The 20,276-nt window shown below is 40.3% G+C and overlaps 4 protein-coding genes across 8 annotated transcripts; 3 read left to right on the top strand and 1 right to left on the bottom strand.

Moving 5' to 3' along the window:
* The first annotated feature begins 2,128 nt into the window (after nucleotides 1–2,128).
* On the top strand, nucleotides 2,129–3,206 carry LOC103996071 (acidic endochitinase SE2-like). The gene has a single exon (XM_009416886.3). The coding sequence runs from the start codon at nucleotides 2,144–2,146 to the stop codon at nucleotides 3,077–3,079; it is 936 nt and encodes a 311-aa protein (XP_009415161.2). The 5' UTR covers nucleotides 2,129–2,143; the 3' UTR covers nucleotides 3,080–3,206.
* An 851-nt stretch (nucleotides 3,207–4,057) lies between these two features.
* LOC135588428 (F-box/kelch-repeat protein At3g61590-like) lies at nucleotides 4,058–10,881 on the top strand. Of its 5 annotated transcripts, none has more exons than XM_065080553.1 (6): nucleotides 4,058–4,538; nucleotides 4,618–4,757; nucleotides 5,038–8,728; nucleotides 8,899–9,023; nucleotides 10,393–10,446; nucleotides 10,569–10,881. In XM_065080553.1, exon 3 carries the CDS (start codon nucleotides 5,056–5,058, stop codon nucleotides 6,262–6,264), a length of 1,209 nt encoding a protein of 402 aa, XP_064936625.1. In that variant the 5' UTR covers nucleotides 4,058–4,538; nucleotides 4,618–4,757; nucleotides 5,038–5,055; the 3' UTR covers nucleotides 6,265–8,728; nucleotides 8,899–9,023; nucleotides 10,393–10,446; nucleotides 10,569–10,881. The 5 variants fall into 5 exon arrangements, with proteins under 5 accessions (XP_064936625.1, XP_064936622.1, XP_064936621.1 ...); XM_065080550.1 differs by having other exon boundaries at nucleotides 4,618–4,701; nucleotides 8,890–9,023; XM_065080549.1 differs by having other exon boundaries at nucleotides 4,618–4,701.
* Nucleotides 10,882–11,278: 397 nt separating this feature from the next.
* On the top strand, nucleotides 11,279–14,048 carry LOC135588430 (ubiquitin-conjugating enzyme E2-17 kDa-like). The gene is made up of 5 exons (XM_065080554.1): nucleotides 11,279–11,424; nucleotides 11,550–11,634; nucleotides 12,451–12,578; nucleotides 13,195–13,299; nucleotides 13,705–14,048. Exons 2-5 carry the CDS (start codon nucleotides 11,565–11,567, stop codon nucleotides 13,846–13,848), a joined length of 447 nt encoding a protein of 148 aa, XP_064936626.1. The 5' UTR covers nucleotides 11,279–11,424; nucleotides 11,550–11,564; the 3' UTR covers nucleotides 13,849–14,048.
* A 1,051-nt stretch (nucleotides 14,049–15,099) lies between these two features.
* On the bottom strand, nucleotides 15,100–16,199 carry LOC135588431 (arabinogalactan protein 41-like). The gene is made up of 2 exons (XM_065080555.1): nucleotides 15,919–16,199; nucleotides 15,100–15,427 (listed from the first exon to the last, which is right to left on the bottom strand). The coding sequence occupies exons 1-2, from the start codon at nucleotides 16,031–16,033 to the stop codon at nucleotides 15,321–15,323; spliced, it is 222 nt and encodes a 73-aa protein (XP_064936627.1). The 5' UTR covers nucleotides 16,034–16,199; the 3' UTR covers nucleotides 15,100–15,320.
* Between the last annotated feature and the right edge of the window lie 4,077 nt (nucleotides 16,200–20,276).

The raw sequence follows: 20,276 nt of genomic DNA on the forward strand, positions 1-20,276 counted from the left end.
TTCCCATTCTGACATTACCAAAATCACCAGCACTGTAAGATCTAAAGAAATCACCATGAGAAGTAACATGAAATGAAGCACCAGAGTCAATTACCCAATTACTGTCCTGAGCTACAAGGCTAACACAACCTTCAGACAATAGTGATATTACCTTCAGCAGCAACTGTATTGATCTCTTTCTCATTTTTCTTCATTTCATTCTGTTCTCGCTTCCAAAACCTACACTCTTTCTTCATGTGACCTGGCCTATTACAGTGAAAACATTTGATATCTCTTCTAGACTTGGATCTTCCTCTATAACCATATGGATTTCTGCTATGACTTCTTTCACGTCTTTCTTGTTTTTCAGTAACAAATGCACCAGGAGAAGATTCACCCTGTTTTTTCCTTCTTGCATCTTCATTTAGCAAACTGTCTTTAACCATATCTATGGTTAGAGTCCCCTCTGGCGTGGAGTTACAAATAGTCACCACATACGTTTCCCAACTTTCTGGTAAAGAGTTGAGAAGTAATAATCCCTGCATCTCATCATCTATATTCATTTTCATAGCAACCAACTTGTTTGCAAGACTCTGAAATAGGCTTATGTGCTCAACAATGTTACCACCATCTTTATACTTCAAATTTACAAGCCTTCTGAGGAGAGAAATTCTATTTCCCACTGTCTTTTTCGCAAAGAGATTTTCTAACCTTTGCCAAACAACATCAGCTCTGATTTCATCTGAAATATGCTCATGCAAGTTTATATCCATCCATCTTCTAATATAGGCAATAGCTTTTCTATGTTGAACTTCCCATTCTTCATCGTCCATAATAGAAGGTTTATCTTTAACCTTAATAGGCTTATACAAATCTTTGCAATAGAGCAAATCTTCCATCAGACGCCTCCAAGTGGAATAATTTGATGAGTTCAATTTAATCATTCCATCTGACTGCTCCATTTCAATCACACAAGAAAACTAGCACCAAACAACCTGATGCTCTGATACCACTTGTTGGGAAGAAACCTGTTAATGCGGAATAATTCTTTTCCCTCTTTGTGTATCAAAATAGATTACTCATCAAAATACCAACTTGATATCAAAATGCTAATATCAATCAGCACAGCATAAACAATAGAGCAATAAATCAATCACACAGTGAGACCAAATCTTTTTAACGTGGAAAACCCAATGTGGGAAAAACCACGGGACCGTAGTCCACCTCAAACTTCCACTATCAATAATAATGATAACAGGTTTACAGTAGGTCTTCTCTAGAATAACTAGAGGATCAGAATAACATCAAGAACATAGATCTTAGCTCAAGAATAACATATCTTCAGCACATAGATCTCCTCCGAAGAGAATTCTAGGTCTCACAAAATGGATATCACAGGAAAGTACCTTAGAGAGGGTAAACTGTAGATCAACACCGTTAGGATTGTAGAGTTTGCTGCAAGAATTCTCCACATAAAATTTGGGCCACAATTGACAACGTTTGGCCACAGATCGTCAATCAGAAACCTAATCTTTCTCTCTCAATTTCTCTTTCTCTTTCCTCTGCACGCCGCATGCTGCACGCTGCAATCTTACTGTGCACACACACACCCTGTACTCTGCCCAATTTTACCCTTTCTCTCTTAATTACTGATTTGGACTCAATAAGCCCAATTGTCCAAGCCGGGCTGGACCCAACATCTCTGTCCTTAACGATGTTTGCACAGAGACGACTCGATCCCTCACAAGTCGACTGTCTCAGTTGGTCGCTGGTGCATCGACCATGGAGGAAGACCAAATAAATGAAGGCGTGAATGACGCGGTGTCAACCGTTCGCGAAGCAGACTCGAAGAAGTCTGCTCGCGGCGGAGCGCGCCACAGAAATATAATAGATTGTAAGATTTTATATACTTCGAGGATACGTTTCTTCTCATGCTTAACCTCAAAGAAAGCTGGAAATCACTTAAGCACATGAGTTACAGAAAAACACTACAGCAATACAAATAAATTATACGATGCAAAGATGATGAGTAGATGAGCGCCTCTTCTAAGAGTCATCCAACAGTTAGTCAAAGTCTTCATGTCTTCATCCCAAAGCGCAGCCTCCCCCTGTCATCTCCTCTTCTCTGGTGCAGGTCCCATCCCACCCTCCTTCCCTATATAACATGAACGAGGCCTTCGCCAATCGTCACAGGCAATCCACCATGGCCTCCCGTAACCTCTCCTCCCTCCTCCTCGTCGCCCTCCTCGTCTTCGCCTTCTCTGCCGGCTCCCACGCTGGCAGCATCGCCGTGTACTGGGGCCAGAACGGCAACGAGGGCGGCCTTGCCGACACCTGCAACTCTGGCATCTACTCGTACGTGATGCTGGCTTTCCTCACCACCTTCGGCAACGGGCAAACCCCCGTCCTCAACCTGGCGGGCCACTGCGATCCCCCCTCCGGCACCTGCACCGGCCTCAGCTCCGACATCCGCGCCTGCCAGTCCCAGGGCATCAAGGTGCTGCTCTCCCTCGGTGGCGACTCCAGCAGCTACTCCCTGTCCTCCTCCGACGACGCCGCGAGCGTGGCGACGTATCTGTGGGACAACTACCTCGGCGGCTCGTCCAGCTCCCGCCCGCTGGGCGACGCCGTCCTCGACGGCATCGACTTCGACATCGAGCATGGCGGCCCCGACCACTACGACGAGCTGGCGAAGCAGCTCTCCGACTTGGGCAGCCAGGCGGGGACCAAGCTGTACCTCTCGGCGGCGCCGCAGTGCCCCTACCCGGACCAGTCCTTGGGGAACGCGCTGCAGACGGGGCTCTTCGACTACGTGTGGGTGCAGTTCTACAACAACCCCAGCTGCGACTACTCGTCGGGGGTCAGCGGCCTGAGCAGCGCATGGGGGACGTGGACGTCGAGCTTGCCGTCGTCGACCGTCTTCCTGGGGCTGCCGGCCTCGCAGGACGCGGCCGGGAGCGGGTACATCCCGCCCGACGACCTCACCTCCCAGGTGCTGCCGGCGATCAAGACTGCGTCCAACTACGGCGGCATCATGCTGTGGAGCAGATACTACGATCTCAACAGCGGGTACGGCGCCGCCGTGAGGAACAGTGTTTGAGATGGCGATGTACTAACTACTATAAGTGTGCTTCCGATTACGAGGTCATGAATAAGGCGGGACGGTGATAGAAACGTGTTCCAGATTGATGTGACGATGCGTCCCAATAAAATAAAGATTGCATAAAGCCGTCCCGTGAAACGATTGAAATCAAAGGCAGCGCTCGCTGTAATACGGTCGGAATCGATTGGACTCGAACTAAAACTTCAAATCAGTTCGATAATTAGTGGATTCTAAATCGAATTGGAGTTTTGAAATTTAAAATCGATAATTCTCGAAACGATAGTTCAGATTTTAAAAAATAATTATAAATAAATTATAATTTTTTATTTTAAATTATTTTTAAATTAAAAAAAATCGAAATCGTCCTGTTTCAATTTCGATTCTATTTTTGAAAATTTAGTAACCCGAATATGTCGATTATGAAACTTTGGTTAGGTGTAATGAAAGGGTGTCTTATGATATTGGCGTAAATAATAAATTCACCAAATATTCATATACTAAAAATATTCCATGGACTGATCACATCGAATTATGTATTCTCAAAGCTCTTCTTCGTATTCCTTTCTGCGGTGAGCAGCAAATCATAAATTAAAGGTTGAGTGAGACAAAATACAAGATAAACACAGACAGTCATGTTAATGGGCAGATTTGTTGGGTCTCAGAACTCGGTAAGGAGAAAACCAACATGATGCTGTTAAAAGTTCTTCCGAACCAGAATCAGTGGAATGCATCCGTGTCAGAAACCTTATAGAACAGTAATGAAAGGTTGAGAAGAAGTAGGTACAGGCTTTTTGGAGGATCAGACAAGGAATGGTGACGTCAAAAGGTCGGGGAAAAGCTTGCAAGAAAAACCAACTCCTCACAGTGGTGTGTACGAAGCTGCGCTAAGTTGGATCCTCTGCTCTGGTCAGAGATGTTTAGGTCTCAACAATATATATCTATATATATATATATATATATATATATATATACACACACACACACATCACGCGCACCCCTTTCTCTCTCTCTCTCTCTCGCTCGCTGCGCTGAAACCAAACGGCACTGAAGAAATCCGCTTCCCGTTTGGTGTTCTCTGCCTGTCTATTTGGTTGTTTGCTTTCGAGCAGCCGAGAGGACTGTTTCATTTTGCTCCTTTTTTATCTCTTGGGGACTGTCAATCTCGATCCCGAAGCAAAGCTGCCTTCTTTTGGGTGTCGTTTTCTGTGGCCGGATCAGAAGCTGTAAGATAAGTACTGCGGAAGCCCGCACGGCCGCCCGCTTCCCACTCCCGCGCTCCCTTCCGCGGTGGGATGCGAACAAAAGCGGTTCGTGCCAACAACCTCTCTCCGCCATTATCGCGCCCGACTCGGAGCTCTGGTTATATTTTGGTGGGACGAATAAGGGAAAGTTGGGGGTTTGGGCCGAGCGGAACCGAAAAGATCGGATCTTGGCGTCTCTTTCTTCTTCTGCAGCGGTATGGCTCGAAGCTTGTTTATCCTGTCTTTCTCGTCCTTGTCTCTAGGTTTTCAATTCTGCCTGCCGTCCGTGAACAGGTAATATTTGCTTTGGAATGAATATCCCAATTCCTGTCTTCAATATCTTCTGGCCCAACCATGGATGCTGATCTTGAATTGGAGGTGATTTGCCCCCGTTGGCAATATGGCTTACACCCAACATTTGCTGGCAATTTGATGTATAATTCAGTACCTTTGTTGTGAAATGTCCTATGACCTCTTCTTTTCCGATGTTTATTTTATAGATCTTTTTCATTCGAATTCAGAGGCATTTTAGGTATAGATTCCTCTTTCCTGACATTGTTCTTGTGTTTTCTGGTTCTAGTAATCAAGTTTTTTGTACTAGTAGTTTGACTTTATTCACTTCGATGCATCCATATTACATACTGCTTGGTCTTAATATCGTGTATTTAGATATGAAATGCTTCATCCTTCATGTTCTTTTTCCACTCTCTACAGAACAATTTGTCCTCTCTCATGGAGAGTGACCAATCATGGGAATCTCTGTCTGCTAGCTACTCTGGAAGCAAGGATATCGAGCGCAAACATGTCTCTGAGGGTAACAATCGAGTGACAGTATCTATGGTTTCCTTGGACAGCATTCTTCCTGATGACGTTTTAGAGAAAATATTCTCTTTTCTGCCCATTGCAAGCGTCATCAGGGCTGCATCTGTGTGTAAAGTTTGGTATCATATCATCCACTCGATGAGGTTTATATGGGCAAACAAGTTACCACAGAAGCCATGGTACTTCATGTTTACCTTTAATGAGGCTGCAACAGGTTACGCATATGATCCGGTTCTTCGGAAATGGTATAACATTGATCTCCCTTGTATCGAGAAAAGTAATTGGTTCGTTTCTTCTTCCAATGGATTAGTTTGCTTCATGGACAATGATACTCGGAGCCGTATTTTTGTTTGCAACCCAATTATAAGAGACTGGAAAAGGATTTTGGAGCCTCCGGGTGTTGTTTTCCCTGATTACAGTTCTCTTGCCATCTCTGTAGATAGAAGTTCTCACCGTTATACGATAGTTGTCATCAAATCTAAACAGGTGCCTGATGATTTTTCACAGTGGAACTTCTCCATTCACACATACAATTCTGAGAGTGAGTCATGGGAATCTTCCATAAATACGGTTTTGTCTGGATGGAGGGGAGGTGATGAAAGTGTGATCTGCAATGGAGTACTATATTGTTTGATTCATTCTACCGGTGTTGTGGGAAATGCTGACCTCCGACATAGACTGATGATGTATGATATCTCAGCCACAACACCACATGTTTCGTCGATGCAGGTGACCATACCGGTACCCTGTTCCCTCACCTGCGGTCGGCTGATCAACCTCAAAGAAAGACTAGTGATGGTTGGTGGAATTGCAAAGTATGACAAGCCGGACATCATCAAAGGGATTGGCATTTGGGAACTTGATGCAGGAGAGTGGGTAGAGGTTGCTCGTGTGCCTCACAGGTTCTTCCAGGGGTTTGGTGAGTTGGATGATGTCTTTGCGAGCAGCGGTACCGAGGACTTGATCTTTATACAGAGCTATGGGGCTACAGCTTTGCTTGTTTTTGACATGAGCCAGAAGCAGTGGAAATGGTCTGCTAAGTGCCCTGTGACCAAACGATTCCCTCTCCAGCTTTTTACCGGTTTCTGCTTTGAACCTCGGCTTGAAATGGTCTCCTGATCTCTGCTGTTCTCTAGTGTTGGAACCGAGTTACAGTTTGCTAAAGTGTCTTTAAATTTTTGTAGGGTTTCAGGTGCTGGTTTCTTGGTACAGAAAAATCATGTGTCGTGTTATTTGAGGTTTTCTCTTCTTTTTTTCCTTTATCTTGATCATGTGATGGCACAAAGTGACATATGGAATGGCAAGTGTTTAAAACGACAGGTTCTCCTATAAAAGAAAAAGGGTTCAAACATTATCATCTTGAGCTTTCTTCTGGATCTCATGTTTGCTGGCTTTGTTAGTAATCAGTAGCAGAATTTGCCCTTAATTCCCTTTCTGGAGTTCTTTTTACTTGTTTGTGCCCATCTGCTTTGTCTTTGGTCTTCTTGTTGTTTCAGTGGTGATAGGTGCATTACCTTCAGGGCTTTTGTTTTAGGTCCCCATTAAGTGAAAGCATTCCTGTGTGGCTCTCATTGCAGTAGCTAAAATTGAACATTGTCCCAGAAGAATCAGGGTTGCAGACGTTTAATCCAGTCTACATCATGCATCAAATTGTAGCTTTGTTCTTGTCTACATTTCTATCCTCCTTTACTGCTTTATATTTACTAGGCTGTACAAGGAACATAGCTTTCTGCTTTAATGTCTCAAAATGTGCAGCTTAAAGTAATGTTTCTGTTACACCTTGGAGGCTGCTTCAAGTTTGTGCCATTAGCATATCTCTTCTATAGATTAGCAACTTTTCTGTCTTCACTGAACTTTATTCGTCGTCTTCCAATCGATCGATATTTTTATCAAACATTGATCGTATACCGGATGAATGTCGATACATTTCATGGTGAGTTATGAATGACTTGCACAGTCCATTTGCATATGTTTCCAGTTGCATGATAATTAGATTGATGGCATCAGCTCTGCATGCAACATGGAAAATCAATGGCTCACATGATGACAATGTTTGCAACATGTCATGTGGGGCTTGTGTAACTCTGTAAAGATTCAAGGCCATAGCAGGCTGACTCCTCTCCTGTTTATTTTCTTGGAAGATATGTCAGCCAAGATTCAAATGGATGATGCCTTGTCTGACATTGATTTATCCACCCTTGTGCAATAGTTCTAATTGCAAGAGAGCAGCTCAAGTTCCCTCTGACATGATTTGCAATTTTCTGTAGGAAGGAACAGAGTACCCATAAGTTATCTGGCAGGTGTTCTTTCTTTTCCAAATCCATATGATGCATGGTGGTGAGTTGCCCCATGAAAGATCAAATGTTGAGAGCAGGCAAATTAAAAGGACACTGTAGATGTTTGAGGTGGAAATAGGTTTTTTCTTCTCTGCTCTTCATATCTTCGGCCAACAAGATCTGTCATAGATTTGGTAGGGAGGACAGTTAAATATGAAGAGCAACTACCAACTACTGATCAAGGACACTGCAGGCAAAGATCTGGTAGGGAAGACAGTGAAATCTGATGCCACATCTGGCTTCTTGTGTGTCAATTATGAGTGGAGCCCAAGGCAACTACCAATTACTGATCAATGGATGTCAGCTGGTGGGTGAGACTGTAAGTCTCTTTCCATTCAGCATTCCACACGCTGTCCTTTTCCATGTTTAAAGTAAATTTCTTTCCTTTTCTTCCTTGCATGGTGTACTGAGATGATGAATGCACCATTCATCTGTGCATGAATCCAAACCAAGTTCAGAAAGATGACTTCTTCTTGTGCATATGAACAAGAGCCAGACACAGAGCTGGGGACCAATTGCAGCCCACTCAACATTTGTCCTAGATCTTTGGGTCAGGTTTGACAAACTTGATCAACTACTGAATGCACTTGAAAGGAGTTCCTTTTCGAAGGGGTAAGCAAGAAGATGGAACAGAAGTGTTCCAGCCTCTTGGTCCATATACAGCAGCAGTGAAGAAAAGGAATTCCTTACATCTTCTTGAAGAGAACGAGCCGAAGAATCCATCCGACGCCTCTAATCTGCCCCCAACGCGGAAAGAGAGGATCGAAGCTTGAAGAGAACGAGCAGAAGAATCCATCCGACGCCTCTAATCTGCCCCCACGAATTTGCCTCATCTGCGGGGAAAGATGCCATCTTGCAATCAAAATCAGATCAAACAGATCAGAAAAAGGGAGGAGAAGCGCAGGGATATGCACGTCGTTAGGAGGCCGACCGTCCACCGGAATCCGGTGAACTCGAGGGAGCTGTAGCGCGAGGGAAAGAGGCCAATGGGTTACGGGTTTTGTCTCGAGACCAGAAATATAAGCACTAGCTGTTGAACCGGGCAGCCCGAACCGACCTACCAAGGCGACGAACCCGGTTTGATCCGAACAGTTTAAGGAATTCGATAAAACCCTCGAATCACTAAAGCAAAAGCTCACCGTCAGATTCCAAGATAGCCCTCCGCATCCTCCCAAAACACCCCATTGCCTGAGGTCCTCTTCTTCGTTCCAACGAAGATGCGTCTTGAGATCTTAGCTCCACTTCAGGTAACATCGAGTAAATCTGGTAGCAATTAGAATTCTTCCCGAAAGATGCGCGACAAATCGATTTGTTTGATGGTGTAATTATGTCTACGAAATGTGTTTCTTGTTTAACGTTCTTCGTCCAATTTTTTTTTCTGACAAAAAAAAATCAATTTTTGATTGAGGTATTCAAGTTGGAGCATTTCGATCTAAGAGCCAAAGTGCAAAAAATCTTGATTCTTAAGTGAAGTACAACTCAGTCGCAGAGGTTGGGGGATTTTAAGCTGCCTCACATCTTCAATTATCAACCCTACTTCACGTAATCTCCCAAACCACTAACTTCTCTAAGATTTTCAATTTGTTTCTGTTGATTAGGAACAGAAAATGGTAATGATCACAATCTGCTTCCAACCTAAATTTATGAGTTGGAATTTTGTATGGTTCTTGTGTTGAGCATGTGTTGATTAGGAAAGAAATCACTCATCTCAGTGACACCTCTCACTTCTGCTTCGGCCAAATAAGAAATAAACTGACATGTTTATTTTGATTTATCAAAAAAAGTTATGGTTGTTGACTATTTTTATGATTGTTGTGGTGGACACAAGTTGATGGCTGCACTACAATCTGTAGGCTCCTTCACTTCTAATTTACACTTTGGGAATAATAAGTGCATTTGTAGGGTAATAATCTCAGTTTCCTGTGTATGAGCATAACCAGCATAACATACCAACTGTTATTGGGGTTGTGCTCCTGAGCTTTGCTGGGAAGTTTTAGGATGAAACATTCCCAATCAGGGGTTAATATGATCGAAAAATGACTTGAACCAGTTTCCGATTTCGGCAATATGAAGAAAGTACCATGATGATGGTATTAGGAGAAAAAAAGATAGTGAAGAGAAAGGATGGAGTAGAAAAGATTAGAGAAGGATTAATGGGGAAGGCAGAAGCTAGCTGCTCTTTTTCCAATGACAAATTAAAAACCAGTTGCAGGGCTTATTTTTTGTATCGAATGAGTCTCTTATTGATAAAGGTTCAATCTGCAATCCACTTCTTAATTTTGTTAGAACTCCAAAATAAAGCGAAAAATGAAAAGCTACCTTTGATTACCAAACATAATTGAAGCTTAACACTTGACCAGGATGCCCAAGATGACCCTACAGAGTACTGGTATCACACTGGTACCGGCACCATATCAAGAATTGAGACCTTGACCATGCATTCAAGATTTATGCTGTTCTTAATCATATAAAATGTCTTCACTCTACAGAAGTTGAATAAAGCATCTTATCTTACCTTATGCTCTTTTTAGTCCGCGGCCAGTATCAGAAACACGTGAGTAGCAAGTGCAACTACGGAAGGAGTCGATTCTTCACTACGGCAAATGTCAAAAGATATTTGTCACTGGACTGGAAGAAGATTGCCCCCTCTTTTCTAGTCCAGACATTGGGAATCAGTAATACGTTATAAATTGTTACATAATGAAATCTGCATAGCAGGAAATGACAATCGAAAATTGAACATGTTCATTTTAACTTCAAGATGCATAACTTTTGACTCTTTTTCATACTGCATTTGTTAGATTTAGCATCACCGGTCTGTTGCCCAAAATTCTCCACAGAATATATGGTCTCTCTTGACTGCCATGTTGATTGCATGCCTTTCTTTTATGATCTTTCCTGTGGTTTGCAGGATCTTTAAACCATGAGGTGAGACAGGATAATCTTGCGTCTCTTGTTAATGAAGGTTGGTTGTCATCCACTTAACGAAATCCTCATTCTCTGTGAACCAGTGTAAAACCAGAATTATAAATTGTACAATTGCAGTATTTGACAGCAACAAGAAATTAATGTACATGTAATTTGCAGGACCTGCAGAATGGATGGACAAAAGTCACAAGAAACGCTTCATTCTTCGGCCAAGAATTCAAGATTGGGCTGATCATAACTTGAATTTTGTGCATAAAGTCTTGATGGTGGACACAACTGTGCCACTCTTGTTGCTGCCTTCTCTGTAAATAAGTGAATATGTTAAAACTTTGTTCGTTCGTTTACGAACTTGGATGATCTAAGATTAGTGTTTGAAAGATTTTTATTAGCTGAACTGAATTTGTAACCTTGGAATGTAAGGTAGAAGGTTGACAAATCATTTTGTCAAGATATGTGAAGCCCATTTGCTTTATATTTTCTTTGTATAGGAAGAATTTTCGTACTTTTAATTTTGTTTCTTATATTTTAACACGTCCAAATTTAGAAAAGAGGGGACGTGATGCGTCCGTAAGTTGAGGCGCGTTTGAGAAGTTGCCTTTGCCCGCGTCTCGCCCGAGCCACAAGTTCGACTTTGTGGTACAGCAGCGTGGCGACGTCACCCTCCCGGCGCGTTCAAACACGTTTGAGATGTTGCTTCTGGCCGAGCCACAGGTTGCGACGGGCGACTCTGTGGTACCGCAGCGTGCCCACCCCTATTCCTGGCGCGTCTTGAACACGGTCAAACACAACGTTTCCGTAGGGCACGACTTGACTCGCGCCGTTTGATGGGGGCCATGCCGTCGGTTGTTGTGTGCAAAGTCGTGTCATCAAGCACTACTGGTATTTAAGATCGACCCTTGCGTGCGAATGCCGCTCACTTCTCCCTTTCCCTTTTCCTCGTCCGACCGCGACGCAGAGGAGGGAGGGAATCGTTCTCGTTCGATCGATCTCCTTTCCCTTCTTGATCTTGAATTAGGTAGATCCCGTCTCTCTTCCTCCGCAATCGCTCCTGTTGGATCTCCCTCTCCCTTGTTGATTTCGCGTTCTTTCTGAATCATTTGGATCGATTTGTGGTGGCTATTTTTTTTGGGCAATGATTAGGTCATCGCCCAATCCATGGCTTCGAGGCGTATCATCAAGGAGCTGAAGGATCTCCAGCGGGACCCCCCGACGTCTTGTAGCGCAGGTGCCTCCAATCTCCCGTCTCCTCGTATATCAATCTGCTCCTTGATATGTCTCCTCACTTTTATATCTGAATCCAATTGTGCAATGGTCATAGCTTGTTGGAATCTTATTAGGCTGAGAACACGCAGTTGTTTGTGCCGTCGAGACTACCTCACATTAACTTATATTTGAGCTGCTTGCTTTGCTCAGTCTTGTAGGATTGGCATGCCTATCAAAGGAAGTATACGTTCTATTTTATCATCCAATTCTGTACACTATATTCATTGCTTGCATCTCGAGTCATACGGTCTGAAAGGATGGTGAAGTTCTCAGGAAATGTTTATGGTGCCTCCTGATATAGTTCTTGCTAATCATATTAGTGACCTTAAGATATGCAACTATATGCCATGGATATCTCTTTTTTTGCTGTTTTACTTTTCTTTTTGTTTCTTGTAAAGTTGCTCATGATTGTTAATTCCATTTATTTATTTTAGATCATTTTTGTTGGATACTAAGGTAGATTATATTCATGGGAAAGATGCACGTTGTATGGGAAGTGTTTGTCATTAAGTACAGACCTAGATGGAACATTAGTATTAAGGTGTGCAATAAAAAGAAAATTACTTGTACTGATAAGGCTGAAAGCATATGTTGTCATTAGTAAAATTATTGAGTGTCCTGTAGATTTGACTTGCTAGCATGCTCGGCAATCTTGGTTGGTTGTAGGTAAACTTTCCAATCTCATGTGTTTGTTTTAAACCTGAATTAATTTTTGTATAAGGTATCAAATGACAAGCCTAACTAAAATTACTATCCTGAATGGCTCGTTTTCTCACAGGACCGGTCGCTGAAGACATGTTCCATTGGCAAGCAACAATAATGGGTCCACCAGACAGTCCATATGCAGGGGGAGTTTTTCTTGTCACTATCCACTTTCCTCCAGACTATCCATTTAAGCCACCTAAGGTATTGTTGGCATAAAATAAATTGCCTTTGACGGGAGCTCACTCTTTGTAGTTCAACAGTATCAATTGCTGATCCATTCTTCAAGCTAGGCCATGTTCATGTATCGGTTCAGATTCCATATGGCGGCACAAACTTGTGTGGATCATAATCTGGACCAAGTTTGGAGCTTGTGCTCAACTGAATTATTTAAGCCATACTTTAGATGCTGGCTAATTTTTCTTAATCCATATGGAATATAATATATAATCATAACACCAGGTTTTTAGTTAAATATAGTAACATGATCTTGTGTGGGTCATGATATTCTTTTATGCTTATTTTCCTTTTTAAGTTCTGTTGGATAAATCATGAATAATCTTTTCACATTCAAAACCTGGGCCATGTATGGTATGTGGCTCCACTTATTCCTGAAGATAAAACACATGGAACATCTTTTCATAATAGGCTCTTTTTTTTTTTTTGTGGATGAAATCCATTGACATCAGTTTATGGGTTTGCACATTCTGAATCCTCATGTAAACATCATAACACTGTTATTCTGGTTGACATGTTCATGTATGGATGAGCGTCCAATAGTAGATTCTATGATTTGTCCAACTTATTGAGTCTTCTGCAGGTTGCTTTCAAGACAAAGGTTTTCCATCCAAATATTAACAGCAATGGGAGCATTTGCTTGGACATCTTAAAAGAACAATGGAGTCCTGCTTTGACTATTTCCAAGGTTACTATTTCTTTTCCTTGCATCAATTATCCTTTAACAGTTGGGTTCTCTTGCTTATCCAATTTACACTATGCTAGTCATATTGGTGATGCCAGTAAGAGAGGTGACTTAGCATCACTATAGTACAAATTATTTTTGCTATATTCATGCCTTGGCCAGTCCTTTCTGGTCAATAGATGCATAAACATTATTGGCCAGTTGGTTCAATTTGTCTGCACCGCGAGAAGGAAGGATCCAAGTTGGTCAGAATTTTTACTAAAGCCTATTAGTTAGTATAGGTGATTGCTTCATGAAACATAGAGCACAGCCTCATGAATGTGATTGTTGTTTCTTTTGCTGTCTTACCGAAATTACATCATTGTTTCTACAAAATGGGATCACAGCAACAGTTCCTTTCTCTTACAGGTGCTGCTGTCAATCTGCTCCCTCTTAACTGACCCAAACCCAGATGACCCATTGGTCCCAGAGATCGCCCACATGTACAAGACAGATAGGACCAAGTATGAGACCACTGCAAGGAGCTGGACCCAGAGGTATGCAATGGGCTAATGTTGTCTTAGAGAGACGGTTGATGGGGGCTTCTCTGTTATGTGTGGTGGTTGCTTCTTGTCTGTTTATTTGAAGATTGAAATGATCTGTGCTTGCTTCCCTTAATTTATTAGAAGGTTAGGAAGGAAAGCCTCCACAAACCCCTCAGGGAACATGTGTTTGATTGTTGGTATGAAAAATTTATATCTGAATCTTGAACACATTGTTTCTTGGCACATGATCTTGCTAGCACTGTCATTTGATTTATTTCATTGAAAAAGATGTCATGGTTGGTGATTGGTAAGATAATGATTGGTGCTGCTCGGTGTTTTTAGCAGTCATTTGACTCGATGCATTTGGCCTGTATACACCATATAGATTGATGCAAGAATACATATCAATAGTTGCAAGTTTTATAGGTAGGTAGAGTGGTCAATGTTGTATCATTCCCTATTCATGCAAGAATACATATCAATATGTTTTAATTTCCATCCTTCCGCCCAAACGTGCATAACCGGGGCTTATAACTTCTGACCTCTTGACTATACACACTGCATCTTAACTGGAGGATATATCCACGGAGAGAAATCATTATCATTCCCTATTCATGTGACTGATACTGGTACTAGTCAACCTAGGCAGACTTACCTCATGACTTGGAGATATTTCCTTGTAGATGAAGTATGTCTATGGTAAATTGGGTAAATTGAAGAAGCTTGCTCTGCTCCCTCTGTTCCCCACCATGTGACTCGGAACATGCAATGACAACATACTTTGTCCACTACCACTTGCTGCCTGCTGCTGCACGCTGACATCTCTAAGACATTTTACATCTCAGTCACTGCTGCAGCAGTGTTATGCCTGACCAAGAGCCCTATTGTCATGAGAGGGAATAATGAACATCACACAGCCATCCCCAATATATTTCCAAGTCTTGCACACTGCTGCAAGAGTGAAAACCCTCAGCCAGAGACTCTACTATCACAAAGAAACGATCATATACCTCTGCCACTCAATTGAACATCTCATTGTTTGCATCAGACTCATGCCAGAACTATTTGTTGATATGAAACCAAATCAGGCTTGTCCGGAAAGTATGTGAGAATCTCTTCAAGAGAAGAACACAAGCCTAAATAAATTGTATTCCAAGGATCAGAGGCATAGCCCATAATCCTAAACTGTAGCTGTAGCATCTCTTAAATCTGAACATAATAAATAGGTTGCAACCTAATGACTACAACAAGAACAACGATCTTTTGATGGCATTGAGCATAATAAAAAGGCACCGGAAAAAATTTGCAATAACAAAGCTGCTACTCAAAGCAATTCAACTACTACAAAAGAAAGATCCAACCACAGGTCCAGATCCCACTCCCTGACCAGTCCACATGCGTACAAAGCAACAAAAGAAGAACCACAACAAGAATACAGTAATACCATCGTCCCCTGGCCTCTCCCAACATCAACCTTCTTCATTGCTCGGTGCAGACGATCTAGAAGAGCTTGTAGAGGGAGGAGGCATCCAGGGGGTGGATGAGGTAGGTGAGGACCAGAGCCACCATCATCAGTAGATAGGCAATGCCTTGGTCAATTGATGTCCCTGCAAAAATAGCACAAGTAGTTCATCAACTGGCCAAAGGGGCACCAGGTAATATGATTCTACTATGCAACACCATAAACCACCAAAAGGGGATTATGCTTTGGAACAAACGGATTCGTCATATGCTACCAACGTCTCAATGTTTTAATCTTATTGTCTCAAGAGCCTCAGGATCAAGTAGTTCTCAAAGTTGCTTCTTTTGTGTTCCAAGATGATCTCCATCTATAAGGACGTGTTGAGGGCTAAACCAACAGGATTTGTAGGTGAGATTAAACAATGTATTTGACCACCTCCAGACTGCTAAGCTAACAGAAACGTACAAAGGCAGGAATTTGGCAAAGGAAACATGAACAGACTTCCTTGGAGCAAGGTAACAACAATAAAGATCAGAACTTTACCGTCTAAAGAGCCAAATCTGGGACGAAAACGAAACAAACAAGCATGAGATCCGTGTAAGAAAGCAAAAGAAAGGAAAAGAAAGAAGAACGGACCATCACTGGCAGGGGCGGGAGCCGGGGCCTGGGCCTGAACAGCCGGCAAGGCGACCGCAACGATGAAAGCCACAATGGCCACCAAACCCAGGAAAACCTTCGAAGTCGCCGCCATCGTTCTCCTCGCTCGCTCTCTCCGACAATGCAACACAAAGGAAACGCCTTGCGGTCCCTCCTGCTCACGTCGACGAGGAGCAGAGCCGAAGCGAGGAGGCTAATGGCGAACGAAACCCTAACAAACAGTGACCGAACTCTCTCCCTGTCTCTCCTTGCGCTCCTTTATATTTCTTTACTCCCAGTTCTGTTATTCACCCGCCTATTTGTGGTCGCAGGGAGATAACTCATCGCGGGCCCCGCCATCTGATGGTGAGAGAATTGTCGTCCGCCCAGGGGGTGTGCTTTTTGGTTGGTTCAGTAGGGAGTTGCTGAATAAATCACTTTGGAATTACCTTTTTTTCGAAGAGAAATAATTTTTTTATAGAATTTAAAAAAACTTAAAAGTTTGATATTTTTTCATACAACCTCTTAATCTAAAATTTTCTTTTTTTTATCGAGGGTCCTTAACCAAAATGAAAAAAAAATATTTTACTTTTATTTTCATTGGATCCACCAACATTTTACCGTCTTCTTCTTCTTACATTGTTACCGCTCTTATGCCCTCATCGGGCTTAGGGATATCGCGAACACGAGTATGAGTGTCCATGCTAGTTTTAGTCACCTTCACCTCTTGACCTAGGGGCATTATGCACGTTGAGGGGGGCAATCGATATGGTTAGTTCGCACAGAGATATAAGCACGTTCAATAGGGCAACTTATGCATAGAGGGAGGTGACTGACGAGGCTAGCCCATGCATGAAGGCGTATGTGATCATGCAGAGACAACCAGTGGGGCTAGCCCACACAAGGTGGCATAAGCCGTTAGGGGAGAGTGATCAACGAGCGAAGGGTGATGGCCGATAGAGGTAGAATGATTATTTAATGAAAAAGAGTCATTATTAGTGTGACATTCTACTCTCGTCTCACCCATACCATACATGCATGGCCAAAGTAGGATATTATTTTTTGGTTCTTTTATTATTATCAAAAGTAAAACATACTAATTTACCAAATAAAATGATAGTGTTCCTTTATATACAATGATTTTGATATTTGTAAATAATTATAACTTTTAACAAAAAAAAAAAAAACCCACGCAACATGTCCAAAGGTTATACACATACAAATACTCATAGGTTATCATCCGTACTAGCATGTGCTCACATGCTCACTTTCCTACCTAATCACTTCGGTGGGGTATTAATATTTTTACTTATAAAATAAAATTTATAGTGAGTAATTACTTAATAAGTATAAGCATTTATAGTTTTATTTAGGTGAGTATATATCATGTCATATATATAATGCTTCACAATTATCAACATAAGATATTTAACGGTAAACACCTCATTCTTCTTTAGCAACCATAACTCTACCACATACGCAAAATAAAGAGGTAAAATCCTATATTGAAATGACTCAAAATGCTTATATTTACATATATAAAATATAATAAATTCATGGACTTATATGGACACTCTTATATCACACGTTATCATAATATATACATCCACTTACACACCACAAGTCATAATATATATGTATATATGTACTTTCACACTATACATCATAATATACACGTGCACTCTCACATTGCACATTACAATATATATGTGTATTTCCATACAACACGTCATAGCATATACGTGCATTTCACATCATAATATATTCATGAACTCTCGCATCACACGTCATAAAAATATATACACTCTCATACCGTATATCATCATATATGCATCTATATAATATATTTTTATCATAATTTATATATTTTTTATGTTTATAAAATATATAAATTTATATTTAGCTCATGCCTAACTCGTGGCAATCATATCATTTGAAATATGTTTTCTAAGATATACTATGAATATGATAATTTATACTATCATTATTTTACAGTAAATTAAACTTATATTCATTTGATTTAACTCAAAATTAAAGATGTTGAGGACGACCATGTTCCTTAATGATTGAGTGTGCTAGGGAGTAGCACATCTATCAAATTAGGAGTATAGTATCATGCTTTAATTAAGAACCATGCGTCTTGAATTACTGATTTATAATAATTCATAGCAAAGTTCATAGAAAATTTTTGATAAAATCTCTAATGAAATAGACTATACTCAAATTAAAAATTTATTTAAATTTCACCATTGATTTGTTAACAATTCACTCTATAATCAATGAACTATTTGGTACCACTTAAACCATCGCATAATTTCTGTAAAGAAATTTTACTTCACTATTTTAGTTGATCAAACGATATTGAATTATCATGAAATTTTATAAAAAAACTTGAAGATAGAGAATTAAATATAAACTAATTTTTAGCATAAAATAGAATCATTTGAAGGCTAAAGTATCCTCCTAATTCAACTACCAACATTTATTATATTATGTTGAAATTGGGTTAGAATTATCTGAACTTATAAACCGTATATTTTGTGCACATATATAATATTCACTTAATTCCAAATTTCATAGAACCATAAGAGAACCTTTTAAAATATATCAAAACGATAGAGCATAATTATATCCCAAAGTGGGTTAATTCAACTTGAATAAAAATCTTTCTCATAAAATAAAAGATTCTAAGTATCTTAGATTGGGATAGTCATAATTCTGTGCATCGATCTCAAATTAAAATCATACTAGATGTTTTAGAACCATAAGAGAGTTATACAAAATATATTCAAAAATTAAATATTAATTTCAATTCTAAGATACTGTAGTTAAAAAAATAATTTATAATTTATAAAATTAAAATCCTAGATATAATAAGGGAAGGGAAGAATTGGATTTTTCTTATCTTAATATTCTTAGAGTTAGGGTTTCTTAGCCTCCATTAAAAAAAAAGAGAATAGTAAAAAAAAAAGAAAAAAAGAGAGTCGTAAGTTATAAGTTGGTAAAGAGGATGAGGCCAAAATAAGATAGACACCTAGATTACATTGAGGTCTAGGGCTCAATCCCATTGGACCTTATTTGAAGTTTTTTTTTTCTTTTATTAATATAATTATAAGGTTTCAACAACTTTAATTGAGTCTAATTTGGTTTGATAAAGATGATATTTTTTAGTCTGAACTTATTCTTTAATTTCACTTATGTCTCTTAATATTTTTTTTAATATAACACTCATATTTGATTTATATTTTTATTTATTTTTTATTCCATTTATGCGTAAGTAACTTATTATCCTTCATATATATGACGTTTAAAATTTAAACTTTCTTACTTTAATTATGGTAAAACTTATTCAAATTTTGAGATTCACTTAACAATGATTAAAATTTAATTGTTACTTCTAATCATTATATGCATATTTATTACCATAACCTAGTCTCATATTCATGTCCACTAGAATATTTTATCTTGTTATATTGAAGGATCATGCCTTCTTGCTACAAAATATATTTAAAGTAGATATCGATGTTTATGCATGGTAAACCAAAATTTTGTAGAACATTATGAAAATTATATTTTAGGAAGCATGTATTTTAATCTTAAAAAGTAAAAAAATATGAGTATGTTATTTATTATATTTATAAAGCATAGAAATCTCAAATCATATCACTAAGTAAAAAAAATTAGTATGTTATTTTTTTATTTTCTCATAAGATACCTCAAACTTTTAATTTTTTTTATTTATTATCTCTTTTTCCTCTAAAGCCCTAAATGCCTTTCATTGTTGCCTCCACCTTACCGCGAAGCCCATCTATTGAGGCCCCAACCTTGCCCCTATGACTCAGTGCAACAACTAAAGATTAAATCATTGGTAGGATGCGGTGGTGGTTAAGTTGGATGGTACTATGAAATCTAATCCTTAACCCACTACCCTCACCCCTACTCCCTTTATGCGTCCACCCCCTCCACCTCCTCAAGATCCAACCCCTCCATTAGAGAAGCCAGGTTGCTAGATCTTAGCACCATTGGCTCCCCATCGAGTTAATAGTCACACCTTCATCACTGTAGAAGGAGTAGCCCTGCTATCGTCGATAGACCTCGTTGCGTGCTCTCCAACCTTACCCTCATTGATGACAATCGTCTGACCACTTCTTCCCTTAACACTGAGAAAAACTCTTGCTTCTTTTCCATCAATCACTCTCTTCCCTCCTCCTCAGAACCCTTTGCCTTGTCACTAGATGGGGGATGAAGGCGGGGGTGTGGAGATCAAAGATGATTGGGAGGAAGGGGATAGGGTGGCTATTGGCGATATGAAAAGGGATGAGGCAAGGACCTCCAAAGGGGGTTTGGAAGAAGAGATA

The sequence above is a fragment of the Musa acuminata genome, chromosome BXJ1-8 (genome assembly GCF_036884655.1).
Source record: "Musa acuminata AAA Group cultivar baxijiao chromosome BXJ1-8, Cavendish_Baxijiao_AAA, whole genome shotgun sequence".
Classification (NCBI taxonomy): domain Eukaryota; kingdom Viridiplantae; phylum Streptophyta; class Magnoliopsida; order Zingiberales; family Musaceae; genus Musa; species Musa acuminata.